We start from the raw sequence: 12,738 nt of genomic DNA, 5'->3' as shown, positions 1-12,738 counted from the left end.
TTTCGTTTTTTGTTTCAAACGCAAAGCTTTTAAGCGATGACTATAAAGAATAATATTGTACACTTACTCAGCTCTGATTGTCGATTGTCGAAGTTAAAACTTTTTATTTGGTGCCTCGAGAAACACTTGGTAGAGGTACACTACTTACGTCTCTCTTATAAGGAGTCGAAGTGTGAAAAAGAAAAGAAAGAGGGAGGGAAAAAGAAAGAAGAGAGGGAACTCAACAATTATTGGGTAGCGTCACAGAAGAAGGGATAAGCACGTATTCGTAGACATAATTTAATACGCTCCAATATTAATGAATATCAGTCATAACGAGCACAATAACCAACCAGGCCAGAGTGTTAACGTATACATAGTTAAAATAACGTATGCATAGAAAAAAAGAGAGAGGAAGAGAGAGTGTAAAGCTGCCAGATAAACAGTTTTTTTTTTATTCTCAATTTATTTGTACACGTTTCTCGTTAACTTATACATCAAAAATTTCTAATTGGACTTATAAATTAATGAAAAAAAAAAAGCAAAGGTAAAGTATAAGAATGGATCATATTAGTATATGATAACAGCAATGAATAAAATAGCAGCTGTAACATTATTGTTTTTACAGTCTTGGAGTTGGATTTATTAAGTCTATTGGTCAATTTCAGCTGATTTCTGAAGGTACTACTTGTAAGGTACCTCAAAAAAAAAAAAAAAAAAAAAAGTAGAAACTATATTACTAATTAAAATTCAAATCCACCACATACATCGGAACTATGAGCCAATATCTGTCTTGTTCAAGCACTTGCTGAAGTATTTGGATTCGATGGTCATTGAGAGTTGTTTCGCGTAGGCAAAGTAAAAGCAGTGCTCAGTGTCCGTCTCGAAATGGTTGATGCTCAGTCGCTCGCCTTCCTCGACGAAATCCTGATATAATCCCTCGACTTTGGTGAGCTTGACACTTGCTGTGGAAATCTCTCTGTCATTGCGCACACTTTTGATTTTAACCTGACCTCTATCATAGTACACCAAGAGAATACCACCATCGCGCTCGTTGAATACCTTGAGCAATTTGCGTTTTTTCTCCAGCACAACTGTTATGTTCATCATTGTTCGATCTTCCAGAATGTATTGTAAACAATGGACCAAATTGCTCGTCCGATCATGTGGGTGACAAAATGAAAAGTTGCCATGCTCATTTGATTGCAGTGCGTGATTGATCATGTAATCGCGTTCTATAAAGTAGTTTGTGAACAGAACAGTCTCGGAGCCATTGCAACTCAGGTGACTGAGGTTCATGAAGCCGTGACCGCCTCTGCGATCAAAAGTTGTCAAATATGCCCCACTGCTCGAATTAGACCGATCCACTACCATCGAGTGCCCTTCCTCGAAATACTTGGAGGGAATGGTGATGTTGCTGACTAGTTCACCTGAAAAAAATCCAGAAATCATGTAAATGTGGATGATTGTTGAACGTGTATCACAAAATTTAATCCTATACTTAATTAATTAGTATACCTCTATGGTTGTACTGGAGCATGCAAGGACTACGCCTCTTGCCACACTTTGCTCTACTTTCGACCAAGACGTAAAAACAGTCATCATGTAAAAAAAGATGGTAGTTGGACTTTTTCTTTTTGTGATGTAGTTTATCACGTGGCTTAATATTGAGCGGAAATTGGAGGTGAAGGAACTTGCAGTTGTCCATGTCAACTAGACTGATCCACCTGTATTCTCTTATAACGAGGGAATACAAGGTCCACTCAAACACGGCTGTGTTACCCGCAATCATTTTCTGGAGTTTGCTGCTGCTGAAAAAGCCATAGCCGAGAACTTGATTCTCTGGCAATGAGATAGTAAAACTGCAACTTTTTGGGTCACTGTTCACCATTTGCAGTCTCAACGAGCAATTGAAATTGCTTGCACGTGGATGATCACACATGATGTACAGAAGGCCGTGGTCGATATTATCGGATACTTTTAAGTATGAGGGTACCCAACTCTCTGAGTAACTGCTATTAAAAGTTTGAACTTCAGCTGCCTGTACAGCGATGTATAACAGACCCAGGATTGCGAGAATTTTTTCAAGGAGCAGCATTTTTCCTTAAACAATATTTTTTGTGTATTTTACTTGTTGTTTTTCAAGGTGAAATTGACTATAAAAATTCTAACCACATGCAGTGCATATGTATGAATTGGCTGAGTACATTGAATAATATCCAAAAATACATTGAAAATTCTACATGAAATATTAAATATGTTGACTTATCAGCACTGACATACAAAAACTTGAAAACTTATTAGACCGATAGTTAGGCTCACATTAGTAAATGATTACAGAGAAACAGCTTTAGCTCATTTATTAAATGATACATATTTGTTATCAGTGTTTTTAGTGCTCAATCAAAAAATGTACTGGCTGGTAGCCGAGTATATATCTACAGAATTAATAAAAAAATTATGAAATGTTCCTCATATTGTAAACATTTTCTGTGTAAAGTCAAAAAATTGTATTGTTTAGTCAGATTGCCAATCTATAGTGGACAAATGATTGTTGCAAATTTTTTTATTCAAAAAATTTCCTACACAACATTGTTTAAATAACCTCATGAATAAGTGCAAAACTTCTCTAATTAAAAATTTAAAAACTGATTTTTTTAAAAAAGATGCCTTGGCACGTGTTTTTTTAATCATCTGGATGGACAGTACAAGAAAATGAACTATTTAAGAAATGTACAGAGAAAACTATGTTTCTTCATTTTTTGTTGGTTATAACACTCAGCGTTTTCAGAATATTGAGAAACGACCAAGATAACTGTAATTTTTGCAAAAAGTTTTTAAATCAGTCAATATTTTAGAGTAGTCAAAAGCTACAGCGATTTTTTAATGTTATCTACTACACCATAAAAAAAGACCTTTCAAGCGCGACCTTGTTTAAAAAAATTGGCTCTTGACTTTGTTTTAAGTGCATTCATATACTTTTTTAAATACAACTGTTAAGAAATTTTACTAAAATACCTTTATTTTTTATGTCTCGGAAGCTATGTTGTTTGAAAAATAACAAAACTTTTTTTTTGAGTGTCAAAATACCCTTCTAACAAAGTACCAATGATTTTTCATTGCAGAAAACATCCAAGTCATGCAATAAAATATTTTATTGACAAAAATAAAGTTTTAAGACGACATTCATATGGTTAACCAATAAATATCATTATACACTATAATATTAAAGATTAGATAAAGTAAAATAATTAAACAACTGCAATGGGATTGTAACATATCATTTTAGTTTTACAACACATTCTAAAACATATTTTTTTTTTCAACTTTTGAAAGCCAGGTCGCGAAAATGATAATAAGCCACAATATTTTATTACTTACTTTTCTTTTGCCGTCAATTTTCGAAGAGAAACTTCTTATGCCGCTTCTCGCAAGAAACTAAGTAAGATAATAAAAGAAAGTCTTATCTACAATGCATAAACAGCCGGCCCACATCTCATTAGCGGAGTCGAGGTGAGGGAGTATATTAGGCAGCTTATTGGGCAGCGTTATATCAGCGAAAGAGGACGTCCTAAATTACATTGTAGCTTTACATGTGATGAGAATGATCAGCGCCACCGCAGTAACATTTTGTGCAGATAATCCTCATAACTTAAACTTCGAGGCTTCGAGTAGAAATAAGAGTTTGAGAAATAGTTCATGTGCTTGAAACATGTGTCAAATTCTCCTTGGATTAATAATAGTAGTAGAGCTCATTAGGTATTTGTATGTATTTTTGTACATTTTTAACAAAGAACGTAGCTGGAGAAATAAAACAAGATTTTTCTCTCTCCATGTCTCGTTTAAACTTCATTAAAATAATATCAGTGTGATTGTCCCAGAAATTTTTGGTCAGGGTAGATAAAATCATTAATTATTTCATAGAATAAATAAACCATTGCTCTGTGATAAACAAATTCGATCTACAAAAATTAAGTGTAGAACATAATTGTTAGTTTAATGAATTTAAAAAAAAAAACCCTAAAAAACTTGAGTGTGTAAATTAACTCGTTAGAGTAATTTTTCCTGAAAAAAATAACTAACCGGCTACTCAGTTAAAATAAGTCATATATCAATAATATTTAAACCACTTGTCCTTTTGACCATTAACGTATGCATATGTAGACGTTCTTTCATAATTTGAGGTGAAAAAAAGGTGTTCTAATTTGAAAGATAGAATTTGACCTCTAAATGACTTTGAAAGTCAAGTTCATAGTCAAATTTGATTCAATATTAAATAACCCCCTTTTAACAACACAAGTTTTTTATTGATTGAGCACTCTCCCGACGAAATATTAGTGGTGTAAATATAAAATAAGACATTCCATAAATACATGTTCAAACATATTTACCAAGTTTTCATAAGAGATCTATAGACTTTAAATGGGATGCAGATGTTACATGATGTACATATGTATAAATAGATTAGCAGCAACGTGAGGGTGTCCAACTCTACAAAGTAAGAGAAAATTTGTGTGCTTCTCCCATTATTCTGACAGTGCTAGCAATAACTTGTGACTCGGATTAAGTTCCGCCTGAAACATCTCACAAAATTTTGTTTTTATTTTACCGAATCACTTAGTTCTAATCTTTTTTATTATTTTACCAAATTAATCTTTAATCTCGCGTGTTAACCATCGAGTAGTGCCAAGTAGTCTTTGTGAAAATAATGGCTATTTGCAGTAGGAATATTTTTTATTCTAGCAAGTGCACTACAAATCCGATTCATATTCAAGTCACTTGGCTCGATTTTTGGTACATGAATTAAAATTCAATATTCGCAAAAATAACCATAAATACGTATCTTGGCATTGCAATGTGACTTGAAACAGTGTCTCTTGTCTCGGCTGTATTGTTTCGAATAGCAAGGCAGGACAATATCAAAAACACTTTCGCAAAATATAGCAACAGTGAATAATCCAGTCCATCCACGAATGAAAGAAAAGTCCCCAATTTTGTCCAATCATTGTTTGCCCAACGCCCCAAGTTGTGACACAGGGACTCAGCGCTGGGGGCTCATCTGCCATTGTAATGCGGATATTAAGCAGATTAGCCGAGAGTTTAGAAGACCAAAAAATTCCCGAAACGTTACAGTCGTGGGGCAACCCACGCCCCGCATTTGGACCATTAACGCGCCACATCGATAACATTACCGGAAACGTCGACGCCCATAACCGGATTATTGGTCACCAGAGAGACGGGAACGCCAGGGAAGTCGCACACACAGTCGGAGTATCGAGTTAAAGGACTGTATGGCCAAGTAAGTAAGCATTGGGATATTGTATTGCCAAAGGCACCATACCGAGGAAAGCCATCCCCCAGAGAGTCAGCGGCGCGCATTCACTGTTGATTTTACACACCCACGACGATTTAAGCTGCGGAAGGACGAATTTTTCTGATGAATGGGGTATTCCTGATGCCTTTTTGACGAACCTTCTCGAGCCCTCGCTTTTCTCTCTCTCGAGAGTTTTTCCCTTTCTCTGCCTCTCCTCCCACGTTACACACACACACAACTTGTATCCCTTCTACGGAATCGGCATGTACGCATACACATAGCTGCCGATTGTTTGCCAACGCCACCAGATTATGACTTGCCCACCCACTTTTTCTTTCTTCCACGACTCATTCTCTTTTTTTTTCCCCTTTATATATTATACGCTACAAGAAGAGACCTACTCCTCCGTATAAGATGTAAGAACCAAGAGGGTGGGCATGTCATCATCATCATCATCATCTGCTGGGATAAAAGAGTTATAAGACTTTTCTTTTCCGCACGGCTGATCACTCGCGACTCCCGCTATTGTTGTTCTTCGACTGGTGAACTATACTTGGGTAGGTATACGCCGTTTCGATATCATACCAATGTATGTGTGTGTGATCCCAACGGAAGCTCGATTGTGCGGATGTTTACGGTTGACGGAGCCGCTGGCAATGTAGGCGGGGTGCAGGAGGTATAAAAGGGTTGAAAGCTTTTACCGGGGGTTACTCGGGGGGGGGACCATTTATTGCCGATTTTTTGCTTATAACTTTCGTTCTCCTGCGACTTTGAGTATGAATTGTCACGTGATGTTTGTTTGCGCAAATATGTACCACATATGAGAGAGAAACGAGAAAAAAAAGGACTTTTTTTTTCTTATAAACAGAAGAAAAACCACGTAAGTCGAACGCTCGCGAGTTTTAAATCACCCCTGGAGACATCAGCCGGATACAACCAGCTTGGTCTCTTATATGGTATTCCCACCTTTGATGCACGTACGCGAGCCCGTCCCTTTTCCATATGTATACCCGTACACCCCAAGAACCAGAGCTGATATGTATGCAAAATTCTTGTACACATATATTATGTATAGGTGTACACTTCTTTCTCTTTGCCTTTTTTCAAGCACCAAAAGAAGATTGTCGATGCAGCTGCGGAGCTTTTTTTTCCCGCAATCATAAGCAAAGGTGATCTTTCGGCCAGGTAATACGTGGCTTTGACTGGCAATTATTGTACAAGTGCACTGGTGGTGCGCTGAGGTGGAAAAAAAAAAAAAAAAAAAAAAAAAAATTCGTGCGTGGATTTCAGCCAAAGTGCCTGCCGCTTAATAACACTGCTGCTGGAAGCTACTTTCCTCGATGTTTCAAGTACTTACTTGTGGTAATGTATCGACACGCGCATGGTTTTACGGTGGGGTAAGCTCTCAATTGATACAACGTGTGCAAACGGGTGGCAACGGAAAAATTTTTTCATCCTTGTTATTGCTATGGTTTTTAAAAAACGGAGAGAAAAATTTTGGGCTTCTCGGTTACCCCGTTCCTGAAAAAAACGAGAGCTATACAACACCGACCAAAGCCACTGAAGCTGGTAATGAACTGCCTCCGATAACCAAACGAAGCCAAGAAAAGAGAAAAGCCAATGTGCGAGGAGCAAGAGGGAAAATGTGTATCGCATGCGCTTAAGTGTTGAGGCAGAAAAAACAGAAGAAAAAAAAAGTGATCCACACGCAGGAGACTGCGAAGTTGTACTTACACAATGTACACGCGAAACAGAGTCCCGAGCGGATGTGAAGGTTGTGGTTTTGTTTTTTTTTAAAACACTCGTGGAGTAAAAGTGCACACACATATGTGTACTAATGGATACACGCGGGAAGGATGGCTCGATTTTTGAGTATGGCCTTCTTCCTTTCCTGCTAGAAAAGAAGAACAGGAGGTGTAACGTGTATATAAATGTATTGTGCGCATGGGAAGAGCGGAGAGAACGTGGCCTATTATTTGAGCTCATGCGTCTAAACTGTATGGTTTTTTGAAAAAGCATCGAATCATCCACGTTTTTGGTTTCGCGATTTTGGGAAAAAAGGGCGCTTTTGCTAACTACTTCGGTCGAAAGTTGCGGTATCGGGAGAGGAATGAGATTTCACGTGCGGGAGAAACGTATATCAAGTCAACGGAAACATATATATATGTGTGTGTACAAGCTCGGCTGTCTCGTGATGTATAGCCGTCACGGGCGAAACGTCTTCCTTTCGAACTTCACTCGTACCCGCACATTTTCGGTTTCCTGTATAATTACGAAAAAAAAAAACCACTCGAGTTCTACACGTATACGGTTGAATTTTGAAAAAAAAAAACAAAAACTTCAAATTTCGCCCTAAACTTCGCTCGCGCGCCGTAATCATCGAGCGCAGGATCGGTTCGCAAAATCAATGAACCACCATCTCGAGCTCCAGCGCTGAAATCGCAACAACACCTCATTCGAGCACCCACACAACCCAAACAAACCCCGCCTCTATAACGAAGTAACTCCGGTGCATTAACGTACCCCGTACGCACACGTGTACGCGTATAAAGTTCCCCTCGAAAAAACGTAACTCAAACCCAAATGTCCGCCTCCTCCTCACCGCGCGGCTAGCTCGCAAATAATCTCGAATTTCATTTAGCCGGGGCGGAGGCGCGAAACACCCCTCTCCCATATACACCGAGATCCGCGAACAAGATTCGTGGGAGGGAGCGATATTTATGCGCCGCGCCGTTTTAAAATCAAGGGTACGGTGCCGGTGCGCGCAACGTTATGTACACGGCTGTGCACGGTTGTATTGTACTACTCCCTTGTAATTCGTTGTAATTAATGAACCGTAACTGCAGAGTCCCATCGGCACGCGATACCCGCGTTAATTTTCCCTCGCACGCGTGCCGGGCTATACATATAGTACAAGTCGCGCCACTTCTCCGATTAAAATATACGTATAGGTACTTACACTAGCGGCGAGTGGTCTCAGCTGCTAATTGCCCGCGTCTGTTTTCTGCGCTTCTGTGCACGGAGATCGCGGATGAACGAATTTGTTGGTGGATAAAACAAATAAAAAAACAAAAAAGGCTTCCTTTTTTAATTGATCCGAAAACACTCTTCAATTATCCAAAGGGCTGTACAATGTGCGGGTGTGTGTATCTCAGTGCCGATCTCTCCTTCTTGCCCAGTTCGCCAGCATCCACTTTTCATCTCGATGGGCTCTCCTCTGGTCTTTCCAGCTTACCTCCGCGAATTCTCTCTCCCCCTTTCGTTTTGTAAGTGTGGGTATACGCGTTTATGTGCCTTTCCTCGCTGAATTAAAATTGCCGCTGCTCCGCAGGCGACGTCAGTAGTCACTTTGTGACGGGCGAGAGTTCGTTATATTTTGGCACTGCCCATCCGAGCTCTCAACACCAACGTAATAATACAATTATCATTCCGATATAAACTTATACCTGCACTTACGAAAATGGGGATGCTGACATTTTTTGGCTACAATCTATTTTTTTTTTTTTTTTTTTATTCTTGAATGTTAGAACATACGTGAGCCTATACATGAAAAATCTCAAATTTTTTTACGCCTCCTCGGTGTTAGTTTAGTGTCTTCCGCAGCTTAAATTCGTTTAGAATTTCGTAACATAAAATTTTCTTCAAGCACTAAGCGACAACTGTATCTACTGTATGTATATTAACATGATTATCTATACATGAAAGTGAAACAGAGATAGCTGATGGGTGTCGTGCGGAGCGCTCCTGTCGTGTATTAACTTCGAAATAGATCAGTTTATTTTTAATTCTGATAGTGTCCACATGTGTCTCTTTCGATCAACCCCAAACATCTTAATTTCGTATTTCAATGTACTGTAACAACTTTTGCTGTTAAAATTTTTTATTTTACCGAAGAACAATAAGAATAGAAGTAATAATAATGTTAAGAGCTGAAAAATAAAAAAATAGAATAACCACTAATAAGGAAAATAACTTGTCTAAAAAAAAGGTTTTGAGTCTTTTGCATTTTGTTGTTTTATGTTATCAATTACCTGCAGGATACTTTTTACAGCAAAAAAGATTTAATTAGAAATACTTCTGGTGATGAGCGTAAAAAAAATGTTTGACATAGAACTTGTTGATGAGGAACATAATCGTCTTTAGCAAAACAAGAGGTTCATCCATTAAAAACAAGGTAAAATCTAACGAATTTAAATACTATTTTCACTGACATTAAAAGGTAAAGTACGAAACATACAACATGATAATTTAAAAGAAAAGAAACGTTTTAAACACAACTTTATACATAAATTATACATTTCGCTTTATATCTTGCACTGGCAATAAGTATTTCAATTGTCCCGTATAGAACAAAGCGTACACTTCTTTTATTAATGCACCTATCCTTCCTTTTACTTCGTTTTAAGTTTCTTTGAATGAAGTGATAAGCAATTTCAACAAGTTTTAACTATTACTAATTCGTGGATTCTTCGACTTGGGTTCATTATCAAATTAATACTGTAATAGTGAATGAATACTAAATTAATGAAGAAATTTTTCAGACGAAATCATAGGAAGTTGTATTACGAGTCACACATTTAGGGTCGTTAACCCGATTTTTGGTAATTAGATTTAAAATTAATATAAAGTGTAAGTTTGTGAGCCAATGCATCATATAAAATAATTTCAAGTTCTTACATTTTTTACTAAAAATCTGAATTTTCAATTTTTTTTTTTTTTTTTTTTTTTTGTTTGATGGAGCGGGGAAGAGAAAATCTTCATAGACACCCCAGCTAAAATTTTTATTTCTAACCATGGCAATGTACTTACAAATTATCACTTATAACTATTTGATTAAGTCAGATTTTTAAAATATAAGACAGATTATTTTTTAGTATAGTTTAAGTAAAAATTAGAAGTTGCCAATTAAACAATTTTTAAATATTTCGAAAATAATAAATTGAAGTAACATTGTGCATGAGCTTGTACAAAAAATTTGTTCATGAGTCGACAAAACAACTTGTTTACCTGCACTTTTAAACTATAATTTTTTTTGAAAAATATTTTGAAGTAAATAAATAATCTCTTGTAGCCATAAACGACACGATAATCTCTACTACCATATACTGAGTAGGGAGTAATCTTTTAAAAAAAATAGTACTGTATGGGCCATTTCACAAAAATTGCGATATTTCGTATGTTGTCGTTAGAAGTAAAAAAAAAAAAATATTACCATTGTTCGATAAACTACGGTTGTCACGCAATTTTCCTTGAAGTTTAGGTGGTTTTTGAAACTATCGACTAGGTAACCATAGTGTATGATGTCGTCGGATGATCACATAGACCTAACTCAATTTTGTTGAAATACCTCCTTTTGGGATTTCAAATATGCCAAAAAAAGACCATTCCGGTAATAACAAGGCCATGAATGATGGACCAAAAAATGACAAGAGAGTCGCTCCCAAATGTTTTTAGCTAGTTTGGACCTTTTATTCCTGTCTTAGAAAACTGGATTTCTCGTGACTGAATTTCATTCGTTGTGTAATTAGTTAAATTTATTAATCTTATGGTGTTTACGTTAAACATCCTCTAAATAAACATTTACATTAAGTAATCAAAATACAAAGGGTACATAAATGAGATAGAGTAATTATGTTCACAAAAATGAAACAATAAGGAAAAAATTATAAGCATAATTTTGAATAATAAATGAAACAATATTTTTTTAAACTCTTAAAACTGAATTTTGAAAATCATAATTCAAGCATGAATTAAAGTATCGCATTTTTCGTGAAATGTTCCATGTATCCGTCAGTACTTATTTTCAACTTTATTTTTTAAGTAAATTTTGAGTACCTTAACGTCACTTGGTGAAGCAGAAAATAAGTGTAAACGACTTCGGAAACAATACATTAAAACAACATTGTGTTCGAGAACTTATATGAAAAATAGTTCTTTATTCGTGAGTCGATAAAGCAACTTACTTATCTGCAGTCTTGAACTATTATTTATTTTAAAAGCTGTTAAAACAAGAGTAAAAAAACTCCTTCCTGGTGATAGACAATATAATATGAACTCTACACTACATTGACTGAGTGGGGACTCTTCCGGTTGAAAAAATTTGTATCAGCCTATTAAAGCTCGACACCAACTCATGTGGTTTTTCAACATTTTATCGCAGCCCTGCTGAACATCATATAAGACGGTGGAATATGGCTAGAGACAGTTAATGACAGTTCAGTACCGGATACAAATAAGGTAAGTACTTAGTTAACGTTACCACTTAGATTTTTCAGACACATTGCTGCGCACTTCATAAGTTCTATTTTTTTTAAACTCATTCAACACCCACATTCTTTTAAGTACCCATTAATTTATTTATCCCGTATAAAAATATCTTTTAATTTCGTCAATTTTATTAATTCTTTTACAATTTATTCTATCTCAATCAAGGTACCCAGATTCGAACCATACGAAAAAATGCCGTATTTTCTAAAAGCCGTCGTGGCCATAGGTCTGCTATGCGCAGGGATGCAGGTCGTCGAGGTTCACACTTTTTCTGGTGATTATCCTGAGGATCTTACAGCCACTTACAATGTAACAACTCAAAATATGGACTACAGCTTGATACACGTGGCTTGTATCTTGATTAATGTTCGACACGAGTACAACTGTTGGTTCGATCTAATGATGCCCAATGGGACCCGAAAAAATTGTAACATGAAGCTTGCAGTACCCAAAACTGATTATATCGATTTAAGCATGATCTACTTCATGAATCTCAAAAGTATGCCTACGGGGAACAAGACTGAACTTGAATGGTACTCGGTGGAAACGAACAATAGTCACCAAAAACACAAGTGGATCAGCTTCGTGGACATGGACAGCTGCGACTCCGTTCATTTGTTGGCTTCTCAGGAGGACGAGTTACAAAGTCTTTACAGAAATTACACCGAGAGTTTTCTAGCAAAGTATTATAAATCATCCCAAAATGTCGATGGATACCTCGTACAGACAACCTGCAACGTGACCGAAAATCTGCATCATGCCAATTGCTGGATGAAGATGAAAGCAGCGAATGGCACTGCGATTCTTTGCAACGTAACGCTTGTCGCTGACGAGACTAATTATATCGACTTGGGCATGGGCATGGGCTTTTTTGGACTTAGGCCAGTGTATAATACTAAAGAACCCAACGGTTGTATGGCAACAATAGTTCGGCCAGGCTTTGATTACATGAGGAGGATATACTACAGAGAAATTAGCTACTTCAATAGAATGTATGGGGGGAAAAAGGCTGTGTTTGAATGGGCCTCATTGGTGGGTGACTATAGTAAAAAACATCGAGTAAAATTAAATCTCCTAGATATGGAACACTGTACCCTTACTAAACTACGCTATCTGCTTGATGGTGATAACCTTACGTCCAACTTTTATGTCCTGGTTTACAACGACAGCTTCCACGT

The 12,738-nt window shown here is 36.9% G+C and overlaps 1 protein-coding gene across 1 annotated transcript; it reads right to left on the bottom strand.

Moving 5' to 3' along the window:
* Positions 1 to 753: 753 nt before the first annotated feature.
* LOC149375125 (uncharacterized) lies at positions 754 to 2,077 on the bottom strand. Its single transcript, XM_089590496.1, has 2 exons — positions 1,498 to 2,077; positions 754 to 1,409 (listed from the first exon to the last, which is right to left on the bottom strand). The coding sequence occupies exons 1-2, from the start codon at positions 2,075 to 2,077 to the stop codon at positions 754 to 756; spliced, it is 1,236 nt and encodes a 411-aa protein (XP_089446622.1).
* Positions 2,078 to 12,738: the final 10,661 nt, after the last annotated feature.

The sequence above is a fragment of the Copidosoma floridanum genome, unplaced genomic scaffold (genome assembly GCF_036245765.1).
Source record: "Copidosoma floridanum isolate Cflo_tuat_1 unplaced genomic scaffold, Cflo_Japanese_pri ptg000012l, whole genome shotgun sequence".
Classification (NCBI taxonomy): domain Eukaryota; kingdom Metazoa; phylum Arthropoda; class Insecta; order Hymenoptera; family Encyrtidae; genus Copidosoma; species Copidosoma floridanum.
The sequence above is the reverse complement of the archived record's forward strand: the minus strand, read 5'-3'. Positions and strand labels throughout refer to the sequence as shown.